This window comes from Phymastichus coffea, unplaced genomic scaffold, assembly GCF_024137745.1.
Source record: "Phymastichus coffea isolate CEN01 unplaced genomic scaffold, Cenicafe_Pcof_1.1 PCOF00095, whole genome shotgun sequence".
Lineage (NCBI taxonomy): Eukaryota > Metazoa > Arthropoda > Insecta > Hymenoptera > Eulophidae > Phymastichus > Phymastichus coffea.
This window is the reverse complement of record NW_026706906.1, coordinates 179,480-195,715: the sequence shown is the minus strand read 5'-3', so window position 1 is coordinate 195,715 and position 16,236 is coordinate 179,480. Positions and strand designations below refer to the sequence as shown.

At 32.4% G+C, this 16,236-nt stretch overlaps 4 protein-coding genes across 5 annotated transcripts; 1 reads left to right on the top strand and 3 right to left on the bottom strand.

Moving 5' to 3' along the window:
* Window positions 1-243: 243 nt before the first annotated feature.
* On the bottom strand, window positions 244-2,217 carry LOC131669604 (muscle-specific protein 20-like). Its single transcript, XM_058944603.1, has 4 exons — window positions 2,059-2,217; window positions 1,211-1,416; window positions 987-1,107; window positions 244-897 (listed from the first exon to the last, which is right to left on the bottom strand). Exons 1-4 carry the CDS (start codon window positions 2,086-2,088, stop codon window positions 706-708), a joined length of 549 nt encoding a protein of 182 aa, XP_058800586.1. The 5' UTR covers window positions 2,089-2,217; the 3' UTR covers window positions 244-705.
* Window positions 2,218-5,903: 3,686 nt separating this feature from the next.
* On the bottom strand, window positions 5,904-10,236 carry LOC131669603 (aldehyde dehydrogenase, mitochondrial). Its single transcript, XM_058944602.1, has 8 exons — window positions 9,707-10,236; window positions 9,155-9,400; window positions 8,830-9,076; window positions 7,483-7,817; window positions 6,916-7,053; window positions 6,664-6,828; window positions 6,438-6,595; window positions 5,904-6,346 (listed from the first exon to the last, which is right to left on the bottom strand). Exons 1-8 carry the CDS (start codon window positions 9,818-9,820, stop codon window positions 6,199-6,201), a joined length of 1,551 nt encoding a protein of 516 aa, XP_058800585.1. The 5' UTR covers window positions 9,821-10,236; the 3' UTR covers window positions 5,904-6,198.
* Window positions 10,237-10,707: 471 nt separating this feature from the next.
* Window positions 10,708-11,570, top strand: LOC131669608 (uncharacterized). The gene is made up of 2 exons (XM_058944610.1): window positions 10,708-10,934; window positions 11,016-11,570. The coding sequence occupies exons 1-2, from the start codon at window positions 10,887-10,889 to the stop codon at window positions 11,436-11,438; spliced, it is 471 nt and encodes a 156-aa protein (XP_058800593.1). The 5' UTR covers window positions 10,708-10,886; the 3' UTR covers window positions 11,439-11,570.
* LOC131669607 (intraflagellar transport protein 88 homolog) lies at window positions 11,449-16,174 on the bottom strand. 2 transcript variants are annotated; one of them, XM_058944609.1, is made up of 16 exons: window positions 16,102-16,174; window positions 14,964-15,028; window positions 14,822-14,872; window positions 14,586-14,752; window positions 14,326-14,521; window positions 14,041-14,258; window positions 13,716-13,947; window positions 13,467-13,624; window positions 13,198-13,384; window positions 12,927-13,113; window positions 12,714-12,861; window positions 12,531-12,642; window positions 12,392-12,460; window positions 12,013-12,316; window positions 11,758-11,937; window positions 11,449-11,686 (listed from the first exon to the last, which is right to left on the bottom strand). In XM_058944609.1, the coding sequence occupies exons 3-16, from the start codon at window positions 14,843-14,845 to the stop codon at window positions 11,571-11,573; spliced, it is 2,298 nt and encodes a 765-aa protein (XP_058800592.1). In that variant the 5' UTR covers window positions 14,846-14,872; window positions 14,964-15,028; window positions 16,102-16,174; the 3' UTR covers window positions 11,449-11,570. The 2 variants fall into 2 exon arrangements, with proteins under 2 accessions (XP_058800592.1, XP_058800589.1); XM_058944606.1 differs by lacking the exon at window positions 16,102-16,174 and having other exon boundaries at window positions 14,964-15,207.
* Window positions 16,175-16,236: the final 62 nt, after the last annotated feature.

The window sequence follows — 16,236 nt, the reverse complement described above, 5'->3', positions numbered from 1 at the left end:
CTGACCTATAGCAGTAAACTAACTCCTACAACCAGCGTAGACCGAGTTAATAAACACCCTAAGAATTTCAAGCCGGAAAGACTCCGTCCCTCCATTAAAGCTTCACTCAATCTTAATTTTCTTAAGTTGACAATCGCATGTTATCACAATGAACGTAAACACTCGAGAGAACGAAAGAACTACAAGAGTACAAGTCCTTCCACAGTCGTCAAAACTGTTTTCTCAAGTGAAATTACACATTAATTAATACAGAAATAACAAATCATTTATTTGAAGAAACTTTGTAAAACAAAATAACTTAACATAATTTCCACGACAAAGACCGTATAAAATTAAAATACAAATATCAAGCAAAAAATTGAAATGACGTCTATTTACTTTTGTGCAAATCAGCAGATTGAAAATCTTGTAAAAAGCGAATCGATAAATATAATTATTATAGCAAGTATCGAATTTAACTTTCATACTATAGTTAAGCTTCAATATTACAGTTTGTTCCGTAACAGACAGGATAGAAACAAAACAGTGACATATTTGCAAGTAAGACACAGAGGTTGTTAAAGACGCAATAAAGGAGAAGGATAGCGTCTAAATCGTAAGAATAAATGAAGGATAAGAGTGAGACTAGACGTGGCGATAGGTTTATATATTTGTCAATATAGTTACGGGAAGAATGAAGGAGAAAGAGGCACGGAGATTGTCCATTTATTTCCCAAGCAGGATTTTACGAGAAGCACCAATATTCTGTCCAGCTTGCGTTGCTCCTTTATTGGAGCCAGCCTGAAGACCGATTACCGTCTGGCCAGCTTTCAGTTGCTCTTCCGTGAATTCTCGTTTGCATTCATCCGCTGGCTTTGGTCCAAGATTTGGTCCCTTGAACTCTGGATGTCTGTAGGTCTGTTAAACCCCAGCAATAGATTCCTCGTTAGTATTAGTTTTATTCATTCAACTATGAAACCAATGATTTTCAAGCGATAATTTCGTACCTCGCGACCGAGGGCAAACAGAGTTGTAATAACTTGTCCAATGTCTTTCTTTTCCCATAATTCAACCGTTTGGAAGACATCGATATCCGCAACACCATACTCTTTGAGAGCTTGTTGGAATCTGTTAGGAATACGAAAAACAAAAGAGAATATAATCTATTGCAACTACAGTGTTTTTCCGCGTGAAACACTGACACTTTGTATATTAACGCGCTCATACTGACTTGTTGATGTTTTCCATCATTTTAAATTCTCCGCCGGATGTGTTGATTTTATTGATAGAGCCTGGTTTTATTTTATTCATTAGCTCACAAAGCACCTGGCCGTCACGAAGATAATCTTCGAAGGCACAGGGAAATTTTCTACCAAGGATTGATTCAATCCATTCTTTAGCTTCCTGCTCTTGCTGTGGGTCACGCTTGGCGGCAATCTATCGCGAATAATTCAACAAAATCATTCCTATCTTTACTTATATTATTTATCATCTTTACTTATCAATGGGTGATAATCTTGATATATCGTTATGTAATCACACATGTGAGGAAGGTGAGGGGCAACCCAAGCTTAAGTAACAAATGAAAAATTCCATTTAAGCATAGGCTGAATTATCTGAAATATTCTGAGATTAACTGAAAAGACTTAAATAATGAAACGTTGTTAAAATGGAATTTCTGATTTGTTAATTTGCTAACTCTGAGCTGACCCTCGTCACCGTCACATTCATAATTATTATTGACAATGGAGCATAGAATGAACAATAACCAAAGTTATATGTCTAATTGAAATCAGAAACATATTAGGAGCAAATTCGCAAAATAGTTTTCCAGAATAGTAAAGTATAAGCTTAGACAAAATGACAAGGAATGGTCGCATGAGAACACTTTAAGCGTGCAAACAAATAAAGAAAAATTTACAAGTTGGCAGTGCTCTTGTTGTCGCGTTCACGCCAATATTGAGTTACTAAAAAAGTGTAAACTAAAATGATATGTATAAAACCAAGACATGGCCCATTGAATGTAGTTAGCGCTGCAATTGCAAAATGTACGCGTGCACTACCGTTTGGTATAGATACCTTAGCGCGAACTTGACGTTCAAGAGCCATTTTGCTAAGTGGGTGCACCGGAGTTGACTAGCTCACTAAATAAATGGACAAGCAGAACTGCGTGGAAACGAAGCTGGCCGCGGAGCTTTTATAAAGAAGCTCGAGATCTGTCAACAAGTGTACAGCCCACGCATGACAACAGCGCGCGGGCATGCCATCTTAGCTAATATTAGGCGCACTATTAAAGCTACGCTGGATCAGCATTTTCTGTGCTTTTCGTGTGAGCTCAAAAAGTTGCGGTGGTTTCGCGAGACCTTGTACGACTTCTTTGCCCTTGTACATAAAGCTCGCTCGACACAGCAACGCTTCTTTCGCTGCATACACTCCTACCTATCTCTCGCCATTCTTGCTACTTCTATTTTTATTAACAACTCGCCTTTTTATGCTGTTTCATTTACTATCACGTATTGCGACTGTGCAAAGTTTCCTACGAGTAATTATCTCAATTATAATTTCTGAAATGTTAGCGTTTTCACAATCGTCTCTTGTGAAAATCTCAAAACCGCCCTCACTGTAATATTTTACGTACATGTAAACACATGGGGTAGATGTTTTTAAAAAATAGCATAATCATTTTCAGTTTTCTCCGCATTACCAAACGATTCGAGATTACAACAACTGGATAAGATAGAGGAATCTGTCATATTAATTCCGCTGGTTGTAAAATCAACTTGGCTATGTAGTCTTATTCAGATTGTCTCTTAAGCTTTCAGGTCAAGGCGCTGAGCTTGCAGAATTATCATATTTTTATCATTTATATACTATTTCTAACATTTATTTTTCAGGTCGTAACACTTTGCTTCTTGGTTCGTCTAATTTAATATTTGTTTAAACTTTTTTATTCACAATAGAGCAATTGGGACATCAAATTTTATCTTTTTAAATATACTAGTAATGGTAATTAAATCAGGTAATCCTCGGGTACACATACAAATATTTTAAATAATCATGACTCTGCTCATTATAAGATAAATAAAAACATTAACTGTTTAAATTTATTAAAATTTTTATGAAATTTAATTTACGCTATATTCGTTTGTAAGAAAATAAATTCGATTGTGGTGACCTAAGTATTTTAGTAATAGTTAACTTCAATGATTAGTTATAACATTATTTACTCAAATGAAACAAGAATATTTCTGAGTCACAGATAAATATAACACTGCTTACACGAAATGTTAACGATTTTCCTACAAACTTGTGTTTTAAATATTGCTGCTTTTAAACTTTTTCATTACAAATATACATATATACTATATGAAATATAGTATGAAAAAAAACTGATAATACTAGTGTGCCGTAACATATTTATACGTGCAAGCAGCATTGTGTCTCGTTTATAGATTTTTCATGGATCATAATATTCATTTTTAATATTTATTAATAATTCTTTATAAAAACAATGTAAAAAGATTTCAAATAATGAAATAATAAGTTGTCATCGAAATATTTCTACTGCTTCCTAACAAAATTGTATTTTCATAAAATCTACTTTCGCTCAATATAGAATATATGATCGGCGTCTAACTAACATAAAAATACCAAATTCGAACGTGTTTTTTTTATTTAAATTTTAATTCCCTTATAAAACAGTTATGGTCCCATGTTGTGAAGCCAAGATAAATGCTATCTGATTGGTTCATGCAATGTGCATTCTTCTATTTGAATCGAATTAAACTAATTTAAAAATGTTTCATCAAAATTATTCTAATTTCTGTTTTCGTTTAAATGTCCATATATAAAATCATTTTAATATTTTTCAGTCAAATTATATGCAAATACATCAATTATATTTCATTTTTAAAATTAATTTTATCATTTATACGTTTTGAACACAATGCTATTTTTTCCACTCTGATTATTGTTAGAAAGCAGAAAATTTGGAAGCTATATATTCCTTTGCATTGATTGTATGACTCTCTGATAAAAATCCTGAAAATAGTCACAAAGTCAAAGGTGTTGTTCGTGGAGTTGACGCATCTTTTCATATTCTAGTTACATTAAAAAAATCACAGTATATTACTATATCGAATTGTACCATAACTATCTATCAAATTAACTGTTTAACCCTTAACTACTGTGTGGGGTAGATTTACCCCAAACAATTTTTAACAATAAATAAATTTTTTTTTTTTTCAACAATTTTTTTCAGTGTGTGTAACATTAAAAATTGTTAACCTAAATATTTTTTTGTAGTAAAAGGTTTGAAATATACTAGAAAAAATTTTCATAGCAAAATATCTAAAATTCTCTGATTTATTCGATGTTTTTCGGGCTCGGGTAGATTTATCCCATCGAGCAGTTACGTGGCCAAAATGAGGTGTGCAAGTTAAGGGTTAACATCCACTATATGTAGTTGTTATATTATGTAGTAAATAAATAATTAACAAAACTGAATTTAATTATGATTGAATTTCAAATGCTCGATCTTATGAAAACTGAAGTTGCTTCAATTTTTTATGATTATTGTTATAATTTAATTTTTTTAATTGTTTCTTTGCAGGAATGTAAAAATTATGCTTTAATAGTACATTACGATACAAGTGCGGGAAAGTAGATTCTTGTCTCGTGTGGCGTTTACGCCCGAGCGAAGCGAGGGTGGAAAGGTACACGAGACGAGAAACTCTTTCTCGAACATGTACCGTACCGAATTTTTTGATACGACGTGTGGAAAGAGCTATTTTCAACGTGCGTTTTTTGCCGAGCGTGCGGGAATAACGCACTTTCCGCATAGAGTGTCGAAAAAAGAGGATTCTTCAATAAACACGAAAATTGTATGCAACAAGTAATTTCTAGTGGGTTTTCTGCTGTTATCAACTTGAAATGACAAATGCTTATCATAACCTCAAAATGATTAGACTAACTTAAAAACATTATATTGTAATAAAACTGTAAAAAAATATTCAAATTTTTAATCAATAGAAACCACTAAAATATTGCTCAGATTAATTATAATATTATAAAAAAAAAAAATTGTAATTTAGAGTAATTTCCTTATCACTTTAGAAATTAAATTGAATGGAATTACAAAGTTATTTTGAATTCTTAAGTTGGCAGCAGTTTATTGAGTATGTACGATTATCGTAAGATAATTGTCTATCTATATAATTGTCTATTGGAGAATCAGCCTCAAAACTTATATTGCGACAATTAAACGAATGAACCGAACAATTGAAATAATCTCAATTTAATGTTACTGTAATGAAGAATATGAAACTGCAAGTTATAAAATCGAAATTATGCATTTCCAATGAAATACAGTTGATTTTGCAAATGTTCCAAATTGAATCTATACTAAAAATATTTGTAATAAATGTTACGTCCTCATTTCAAAAAATCTACGTGTAAAGACAAAATCAAAACTAAAATGCTGATATATATATAAAACAGTGAAAACATTTAGAAAGCTCAACCTTTCTTATATTATCATTAGGATTAAACTTTTGAACTCTCAAGCTTTTTCGAAGACAATTCTTATTTTCCTGTATAGTAGACTAACATTTTTTGAAAAATTAAATAATTGATAATAGCTGATCGTTTAATAAAAATTAATGATTTAATAAACTTCAGGTACAAAGAAACTCCCGAGCTCGTCAAAAGTCAGACTGGTCGGAACTTGGAAAGCTCTCGTAGACATAGAGTTTCGAGTCAAATCAAGCTTTTAGATGCCTATATCTGTTGAAATATAAAAATAAAGTACCACATCTAAAAAAATTATAAGGATTCAAAATGAGATTGCGATTTAAATATACAATATGTAGCATACTTATAATATACAAATAATAAATACTGTATTTTGAAAAACTATATATTTATTAAGATTGGATTCTTTTTAAACTGTATCATTGTTATATTCTTTTATATTATTTTATCACATATTTTTTATTGTTTTTATTGGAAAGTTGAGCAAACTTCTCACGTACCCAACCATATAATAAGAAAGAACTTATGCAAATTGAGAATAATATCAAAAATATGTCAAATAATGTCAAAAAGGGCATTATTTGTACATAGATAATAAATCTAAACATAGCTCAATAGCCTATTTATAAACGCATAAAACTTCGAATCATATTATATATATGTTTGCGATTTCATACATTGATATGTTTAACTGTTTTTTTGCGGTACTTTCACGATGACACTTTTAACTTCTGTGTAAGATTCCAGACCATACTCTCCCAGCTCTCTACCATGTCCAGACATTTTGTAACCACCAAAAGGTACTTGATTAGCCAATACATTATATGTATTTACCCTATTATGCAGAGGTAAAACATGGTATTTGTTTTTTTTAATTGATAAAAAAATATAAATATATGTAGCTAGAATTTCAAATTAAATCTTACCAAACAGTACCAGCTCGTAATCCTTGGGTAATGTAATTAGCTTTGTCAATGTCTTTAGTAAAAACTGCTGCTGCTAACCCATAATCGGTTTTATTTGCTCTTTCAATCACCTCGCTAATTTGATTAAATTTTAATATTTGTTGCACAGGTCCAAAAATCTGACAATATAAATAGATTTTATTTTATTTCTTGTCATATTAAAATTTACATTAATAACATAACTTACTTCTTCCTTTGCAATTGTCATATTATCTTGAACATCAGCGAATACAGTTGGGGCGACAAAATAGCCTTTTTCGCCCAGTCTACCTCCACCTTGAACAAGTTTAGCTCCCTCCGATTTTCCAACATCAATCATGCTTAAAATTTTGTTCATTTGTTCTTCATCGATCTAAAATAATTTAACATACATCGATTATATAGTGTAGTTAATTAATGCCTGAAATGTAACTGATAAAGGAAATGTGAAAGTATATACTTGTGGGCCAGATTCATTTTTCAAATCGAAAGGATCTCCAACAGTTCTAGCTTTAGCTCTAGCTGCGCTTCGCTCAACAAACTCGTCGTAAATAGAACCTTCGACAAAAGTTCTCGATCCAGCACAGCAACATTGACCCTAAACAGATCATTGTAAGTATAACTCTAAATTAACAACAAGCCATAACAAAATTATACATAGTCATAAAAATAATTTTTTAAATAAAGTTTAGAATATAATATCGTTGAAATTAATGAGATAATAGTTTAACTTTCATTCAACCATGATTCGTTGAATCATCTAACGTGAAAAACATTTTATCTGATAGTAGTCTTCCATAACATGCATTTTTGTGCATGTGCAAATGTAAAAAATAGCTCATCTCGTCGAAATAAAATCGATGATTATTTATGCAATTAAAATATAATTAAGTAATTAGAAATATGTATTACCATCTTTAATAACATTCTGAACTAATATTTATGTAAATAGAAACCGAAAAGATTCGCACGTGATCAATGAAATTAATACTACGTAAAAAATGTAACAATTTTTCAAACAAGTTACCATGTTGAAGAATAAGCCAAAATGAGATGTTTCCACCGCTTCATCCATATCAGCATCACTAAAGATAATATTTGGCGATTTTCCTCCTAATTCTAATGTCGTCCTCTTTAAATTAGTTTTAGCCGCCCCTTCTGCTACCAATTTTCCAACCTCAGTAGAACCAGTAAAAGCAACTTTATCGACATCAGGATGGTGAACTAAACTGGCTCCAGCATCACCAAAACCAGGTACAACATTGATCACTCCAGGAGGAAAACCTGCTTCCTTTGCTAACTGCGCTATATATAAAGCTGTTAGAGGAGTTTGCTCTGCTGGTTTAAGAACAACGCAGTTGCCTAAAAAAAATAATAAATTGGAACATAGTTCAATTCAGTTCAAATACGAAAAAATAGCTTTTAATGGAATGTCAGTAGATTAGCGGAAGAAAAATACTTCCTAATTTCAGACCTAACATAATAATATTGAAAAAAGTTTACACTTGCAGACCATATAGCAGCATATAAGCAAGAAAGGTGTTTAATATTTTTTGTCGACTTTAAAATTGAAGATTTTGTATTCAACCTGAATTTTTTTGCTTATGTTTGCGCATATTTCTAGAATAGGTTAATCGATTTTTATAACAAAAATAAATTCATTATTTCACTTTTAACTTATTATTAGTTAATAAAGTAATAATAAATTAGATTTATTATAATTTTTTTAGGATTATCTCTTTTGAAAAGATCTGTTTCCGAGATGGTCCCAATGCACTATCGATTTGATTGAAGCTTAACTTTGCGAGTAATTACAAAATGTAATATTGGAGTCGGCTTTTTTCTTTTTAATAATTCATCTTGTTATTCAAACAAAAAATAAACTAAAATATAGTTTTTGTAATAAGGACCACATTCTATTCTACATTTTAGAACTAAAATTTGCTTTTTATAAAAGTCTAAAAAACTAAGAAAAAACATGTTTTTCTCTTTCTTTAAATAAACGTTAAAAATACGTAAGAATACTCATATTTCGCTAAAGAATAGAACAATTATATATTATTGAAGTACATTATTAAAAAATAACATTATTATTGATCTTGGTATAATATATTTCAATAATTAATCGGCATTTGACGATCGCATGATCTCATACGCGATTGATTAATCTGTAATTAATGAGACAAATAGTTTAAAGCAAATTTTTAACAAGTTAAATGATACAATTAGTACTAAAATAAAGAAACTGTATTTCATTAACATCAAATAGAAAATAAATAAATGGCACTAAATAATTAAGTTGAAAAATGTAACAATTATAGCATGAAGCTAATCTTTTGAGCTAATATTAAAATATTTTTGAACAATAGCATACCTGTTGCCAAAGCAGGGCCTAATTTCCATGCAACCATCAAAAGTGGGAAATTCCAGGGAACTATTTGCCCACATACACCAACTGGTTCATGTCTCGTATAAGCAAGAAATTGGCCATCCATAGGAATTACTTTTCCATGAGTTTTATCAGCCCATCCTGCATAATATCTGAGGGTTCCAGCACTTGCTGGTACATCAAAGCCATAAGCTGTTGAATATGGTTTGCCATTATCTAATGTTTCAAGGGACTATGAAATTATAAAGCAGGTAAGAAATAATAAAATTAAAAGAATTTAACATAATTAATGAATATTTGATGAGCTTACTGCAATATATTTACGATCACGCTCAATTAAATCAGCTAATCGGTTCAATAAAACTCCTCTTTTTGATGCATCCATCGTCCTCCATGGTGAACCAAATTTAAAAGCTCTCCTGGCAGCTTGCACAGCTAAGTCTATGTCAGCAGCATTACCTTGTTGAACTTCAGTAATAACTTCCTCTGTGGTAGGATTGCGAGTTTCAAATGTTTTCCCAGACTTTGATTGATGCCACTCATTGTCAATAAAGATCTGAAAATAAAAAGCATCATCATATTATACAATTTAATTATTTCTTCACAAAATGACACAATTAAAAAGATGTTAAAACTGTTATTCTTTTTAAATAAAATTTTGAATTTAATAAGTTCATTAATTTTTAAATTTCATTTTAATCTAATGTTTCATGTATTAACTATAGTCTTTTTGAGGTAGTTTATTTATATAAAGAAAATTTAATTAGCTATTATAAATAACGTGTATCCCTATAATTATATATATAATAAATACTATCATACTCATGAACAAATACTACTCATTTATGTACAAAGATCTCACCCCAGCATATAATATAGGAGGATTTGTATCAGGAGCTGGAATCGCAGCAGCGGAAAATTTACGGATTGTATCGACATTTTGAGCAGAAATCTTTTTTACAATTGAGCGTAGCATTGTTATTGATTGTTGAAAAAAAGTTTTGCGTTGAAAGCGTCTGTCGTTCACAAATATAGCATTAAAGCCGGTTCACTGTTCAGTTCAATGTATTGTGGCTGTGCCCGGTAACAGTGTGAAAGACGATAACCTTGGTACGTAATTATAAGTATAATATATACAAGAAACCAGATCAGATCACTTTTCTTTTTCTCACTCAACGTCGACACTTCGTATAGAATTCGCAAAAATGAGCACAGCTGCTACAAGTGGCAATCTATTGAGTCGGAAGAACGTCATTTGTATATAGGATTATGTCGTGAAAACATCGAGTTATCTAACTATTATCTGATTATATAGTTTTCTTTTCGAACCAAGGCAATCCACATATGGCTGTTACCAATGTTAACAGCAAATTTATTTAATCTGCTATAGAATTAAATATACGTTTTTGTTTGAATAATTACAGTTATGACCAAATTATAATAGATATTGAATAACTTTTTACATTGTTTATTTTTGGCAAGTAAAAATAAATTATCTTCTCATTTAATCGAGTAGTTAAACAAAAGTTGAGGAAAAATTTTAATTTTTTTATATGTTCAACTAAACAATCCCATTAACTACCATAAATTTTTTAGTAACTTTGTCTAAGGAAATTTCGATAAAAATTAATTTAAAAGTTCATCTCTCTTACACAGGCTCTATAGAAGCACGTAGAGAGCAGAATTATAAATAGTTAATTAAGAAATTGTTTTCAAAAACGAAATATATAAAAAATAAACGTGTACAAAAGTCGGTACAAAATTAAAAATGAGATTACCAATAATAAAAATCTTAAATAATGAATGAAAAGTTTATTGGTTTAAGCCATGCGGAGTGGGAGTTGTATGGGAGCGGTGCGCGTGGTGTGTGTCCTTTAAATATAACCTAAAATGGTAGTTGTGAACATTTTGGAAAAATAGAAACGCAACGAAAAAATATATATAAAATAGATAAAGTATATAAAAATATATACAAATGCAAAAATATAGATGCGTTCTACACTCTAGATTCCGGTCTAGATTTGTTGTTAAACGTTTTTAATATGTCAAGTGAAAAATCACAAATATATAAAACTGACCAAAATAGCCTGGTAAGTTGCATTGCTTTTAAACAATAAGTTTTCATATTATCTTATGTTAACACTACATAGTATTATTTGTTTTTATTGCAGAAAAAAGCAATAGAACTATTTAGCAATGTTAAAAAAGAGGGAAAAAGAAAAAAATGTGACGGAGATGAAAACAACTTACAAAAATATCAACAATATTGCTCTCCAATTATTAGTAATTCCAGTAAAAAGTCTAATTTAACAGCTTTAGCTTTTTCTCCTAGTTTTGCCCTAATTGAAATGCGTTCATGTTTAATGAGACATGATTGGATTAGCTTGCAAAGACTTTTTCCATTGTTATTAGAACTTCCAAATGATAAAGAAACAATAATATGGAGGTATGCTTTTACAATACTGCTGCATAGTCCAATAAGTAGTGCTGTTCATCTTGAAGAATTCCTAAATCTTTGTGTTGGTTGTCAGAATGATAATCTTAGTTGTGTACTAGAACAGTTGATAACACTGAACTCGTTAAAAAAATCATGAACTTATCTTGCTTACAAATTTATTTTGATAACAGTAAGTGATGAACAATTATAAAAATGTTTTTTATAAAATAATTTAATATTTATATTAACAAATAAAATCTATTCGTTCACGTTGTCCTTTATTCAGACGTTATTCAGGCAATAAGTCTTCGCCTAATTCTTCATCTCCAAAATCATCATCCCTTTTGCCTGCAGCTGTCATAGGTCTAGTTGGCAACATACCAACTAGATCAACATAATTGGTATCTGAATTAGCAAAAAGTAAATTAGTCTCAAAAAATATATTTGTTATTGATTAGTCTAGAGTTAGTAAATACCTTGTGTACTTGTATCTAGAGTAAATTCAGATGAATCTGTTCGTAAGATGTGATTAGAACGAACGTCCCCATTTTGGAGTGCATGATCTCCATGGAAAGCAGGACTTTTTCTGTTTTCTGAAAATAAACTCATTTCTGAACCACCACGAGATGATGTGCCACTATTACTTCTTCTTGAGCCTTTAAAAAATATAAGATTTCAAAGAAAAATTTCACGATTGCAAAGTTTTGCTTGTGCAAAGTAACAGAACTTACTTGTTGTTCCTGGTCTTCCTGAGCCCTGTCTTTCTTTATTTTCTTTAGCTTTTTCTGCTTTTCTCAGCTCAGAAGCATATGTCTGAGCATCTTTATTAAGACCTAAGTCATTACTTATTCTTACTAAAAACTTTAAACATTCAATATTGTCTGGAAATCGCTGATGAATAGTTTTGTATGCAGCAAAGGCTTCTTGAAATTGACCAATTTTTCTTAAACATGCTGCTACAAGTAATCGCCACTTAGGTTGATCAGGAGCTAATTCAACAGCTTCTTGAAAATAAACTATTGCTTTTTCAGCTACCTAAATATTAAAAAAGAAAAAGAAGACTCAGTAAAATATTTGTTAAATATAATTTAAAAATACATAAATACTGACTTGCATCGAAATAAAGTAAGAGCCTATCCAATCTATAACTTTGAAATTTGCTGGATAGAATCTGTAAGACTAGAATGAAAAAAATAAAATATTAAATTATACAACAGAGGAAAAATTATAGTTAAGAGAGAAAACGTACATCACTGTAATACTGATATGCTAACTGTTTGTCCTGTACATTATCATACATTTCACCTAACTTTTGCAATAATCCTGGATCAGACGGTATTATACCGAGAAGTTGATTATACCTATACAATATAACGCATATAATAAGAGATATGTGAACATTTAATTGTTAATTAAATCGATAGATCGATACCATTCTGACGCTGGTTCAACGTCACCGCTCAACTGATAAACATGTCCTATTTGATATAATGTCAAGGGGTCATATTGGATAATATTTTTAAGTTTCCAGAAGCATTCTAAAGCTTCATCGAGTAACCTTTGTTTCTTGTATACTAAACCTGAGGGACATATGATAAAAAAATCAGAAAAGCGGTAAAGTGCCGTAATTCGCATAGAGGTATACCTAAATTGTAGAGCGCCTGTACGTGATTGGGATCGTGCTCTAAAGCACTTGATAACAGATTTTTGGCATTATCGAATTCGTGTTTAATTATAGAGCATGCCGATAAATTAACATAAGCAGCGGCGTTATAATTATCCGCAGATTTTGCTGCTTCAGCATACTTTTCTGCCAAGTCATACTCTCCACGCTAGACATTTGACGAGTTTTCATAATATAGGATAAGTATTTATTGCGCAATTCAGATTATCTCGAGAAACAAGAAAATACTCACGAGAAAATGTATGAATGACAATACTGTGGACGCAGAGCTGTTAATTTTGGTATCTTGATTTTCAAAAACTTTAAGTGAATCTATGGCCATGCGCACTTGGCGATTATGAAGGAAAACCATTGCCTTGTTAATTTCCAAGTTAGTCGCTAGCGGGCTGTAAGCCGACGATTTGATGGCATCTGCACACCTACTCATTAGATAATAATTTTTAATGACAAACTTCAAATATATTGATTTCAACGTTTTCAATAATGAAAATTTGTTTCAACCATGCAAATCCTTCTGCAAGAGTTTCTTCGATAACGGGCGCTATCAGGTTCGCAGCGTTGAGAATCGTCTTTTCGGCATGTGCTTTCAGTTCGCGCTCCAGTTTTGACAAATCATCGCTCTTCACAATTTCATTTAAAATATTTGCCGCAATGTCATCCTAGAGATAATGGTAACAAAAACATATGAATCCACTAATAATCGTATGTAACAACTGATTATTTATTCGCATAATTGAACGAGCTACGCACTGTGCTAATGCTGTATTTATCGTCATGGTCAATGTGCAGAGGAACGTCGAGCAGCTCAAGAAAGCCTTTTTTCATTTTGTCCGTGTGGGAAAGTGCAAAATGACACAGGATCGCATGCATACCGGCTTTGAGATCCGGTTTTTCTCTCATCACCCATTCAAAGCTGTTGGCTGCTTCTTCCAACCGACCCATTTGCACAAAAAGCATTCCAATATTGTGCATTATTTTTATCCTGAAATTTACATTGGCATATTGTATACTGCGTTGACATAGTTCACTTGAACAAGCGTGTTTCTGCAACATACAACTGGACAACTGCGAGTACCTCAAATACTTCTGCGCCGTGGTCGTCTGATCCAAAGCCATTCGATACATTTTAATAGCTTGCGGCAAATCGCCCATTTTCACGTAAATATTGCCAATGTTCATTTTGAGCCTAGCGCTGTTACTGAAATTGCCATTTTTCGTGATTGCTTGATACGTCTTGATGGCGTCCGGATACATGCCGTTGTTGGAGTATTGGCAAGCTAAATTGAAAATGACCTGAAAGCATAGCGTGACATTGTCGAAAATATGGGCAAATGAAGCTGCGAATAAACGAGTACTCAACGGCAAAAGTTAAATTGATGTTGTGGCTGTCGCTCAAGCCGGCCTGCTCTTGGAATGTAATAAGGGCACGCTCTCGCGAGGAAGCCTCTCTTGCTCTCTCTAAAGCCACTTTTACATTTTTTTCATAGGCTGCTTTCGCCGACTCCTCTATCAAAGTCATTATTCTTCGCTCTGCCTGCTTTATTTTCTCTTCTGGCCTGTCACATCAATAAACAAAACTTTCATCGGCTCTGTGCAGCTTCGCTTCGTCGTTTCACCTACGTTTCTTCTTTTTCAGCTTCCGAGGGAAAATTTCTCATTGCACTGCCCATGTTCAAAGGATCGAAAGCTTGACGAGCTGCACTGGTAAATCCAGCACCTCTAACTGCTGTCATAGGTCGGCTGAGTGCTCCAGTCCCAGGCCTCCCAGTTGTACTACCTCTGTGAAACTAAAACACATCCAATTCGCAAAATTGTTCGAAAAAATTTACGTTTATTGACACACGCAAACTACTTACGCCTGAAGATGTCCCCAACCGCATACTCGATCCATGCAATCTCGGAGTACCCTAAACATAGATTGTTGAACATTTCCATGAGCAATCGCTGACTTATCATTTAGTTCGACAAGTTGAAAGATAATGATTAGAACAAACTTACGATAGGCCTAAAGCTATATCCGCTTTTAAGATTCTCACGGAAAAAATCATCGTGTTCTAAATCACCTGTAGAATATACCGACAAGTAATTGTTGTAGCTTCCATAAATATTGCGATCGACAGCCGTCATTTTAGAAACGGTTATATCAATAGGACTCTGCTCTGCGATATTCAATACTACAATGTAAATCGGCTGCTACCTAACAGTATAAAATCTGTTCTGCAAATGTGTTCCCTATTACCACGATTCCATTTCAAGACGATATTCTAGACCCTAGTTAGAGGAACATTGTTGTGGACATTGTAAGCATGGCAACGAGCTGCGTGCAATGCAATAAAAATACACTTACTTGGTTTAGACCCCCCTCCCACCGGTACATTTCTATAGCTAACTAAAATATATAGTAAACGAATTCATACATGTGATATAGTCTACGTTACGACTAATTAACTGTGGAGCATTCTACCTAGCAGTTTAATTATAATAAAGAAATCAACGATGATTTTGAGTTGTCATCGGTGTTTATGTTTATATCGAAAACTAAATGTCAGCATAAGTTGAAACCATAACAAGTGTTACTCCAGCTTTGATAAATTTTGTATTTAAATTCATCATTAAAGCTTTAATCATGAATTATTTCTGCTAATACAAGGACATTCAACCGTATTGAAAATCCAATCCACTTTGAGGCTATTTCTAAATCTTACAATTTAAATTCATTAAAGTTTTTTTTTTTTTTTTTATTTAACGTCGCTCTATTTATGCTCAATCAGTGCTAATCAGCGACGGAGGCTTGCAATGTGTTTGAGAACAAAACACATGAAACTTTTTTCAGTGGTGCTTGTATCAATCAGCAGGAACTGGGAATCGAACCTGGGCCTACCGGGTGCGAGTCCGTCGCCCTACCGACCGAGCCATTGCAGGCCTGAAATTCATTAAAGTAGAATGAATCTCAATCCACTTTAATGTTTTTTTTATCCGAAAATTAATTTAAAATATTATAATAATTAATGTTACGCTTCAAAACGAACAAGAGCACACCTGGTGCGCATAGCGACACCTTACCTAGCTCGTCGCACTGTCAAGACCTTAATATATATAGGCTAAAGTAAAATAATAATTCAAATTAGATTCATACGCGATCATATACGATCACACCGTAATCTTAGATTATGTATCAATACATGTCACAGCCTAAGGGTGCTCTTATATGGGAGCGGAAAGCGGACAGAGCGGCAGCGGACAGCCGATTCGAGCGGACAAAAAGAGAAAG

What these genes read in the sequence shown, in the direction of transcription:
- LOC131669604 (XM_058944603.1), bottom strand. Translation starts at nt 2,088, where the DNA reads ATGGCTCTTGAACGTCAAGTTCGCGCTAAG. An exon ending in ATGATGGAAAACATCAACAA is followed by an intron (nt 1,108 to 1,210) that starts GTCAGTATGAGC and finishes TATTCCTAACAG; the next exon opens with ATTCCAACAAGCTCTCAAAG. An exon ending in TGTTTGCCCTCGGTCGCGAG is followed by an intron (nt 898 to 986) that starts GTACGAAATTAT and finishes GGGGTTTAACAG; the next exon opens with ACCTACAGACATCCAGAGTT.
- LOC131669608 (XM_058944610.1), top strand. Translation starts at nt 10,887, where the DNA reads ATGTCAAGTGAAAAATCACAAATATATAAAACTGACCAAAATAGCCTG. An exon ending in AAACTGACCAAAATAGCCTG is followed by an intron (nt 10,935 to 11,015) that starts GTAAGTTGCATT and finishes TTTTTATTGCAG; the next exon opens with AAAAAAGCAATAGAACTATT.
- LOC131669607 (XM_058944606.1), bottom strand. Translation starts at nt 15,092, where the DNA reads ATGACGGCTGTCGATCGCAATATTTATGGAAGCTACAACAATTACTTG. An exon ending in AGGAAGACCAGGAACAACAA is followed by an intron (nt 11,938 to 12,012) that starts GTAAGTTCTGTT and finishes TATTTTTTAAAG; the next exon opens with GCTCAAGAAGAAGTAATAGT. An exon ending in TCTAGATACAAGTACACAAG is followed by an intron (nt 11,687 to 11,757) that starts GTATTTACTAAC and finishes TTGCTAATTCAG; the next exon opens with ATACCAATTATGTTGATCTA.
- LOC131669603 (XM_058944602.1), bottom strand. Translation starts at nt 9,820, where the DNA reads ATGCTACGCTCAATTGTAAAAAAGATTTCTGCTCAAAATGTCGATACA. An exon ending in GTGATCGTAAATATATTGCA is followed by an intron (nt 9,077 to 9,154) that starts GTAAGCTCATCA and finishes ATAATTTCATAG; the next exon opens with TCCCTTGAAACATTAGATAA. An exon ending in AAAATGAATCTGGCCCACAA is followed by an intron (nt 6,829 to 6,915) that starts GTATATACTTTC and finishes AAATTATTTTAG; the next exon opens with ATCGATGAAGAACAAATGAA.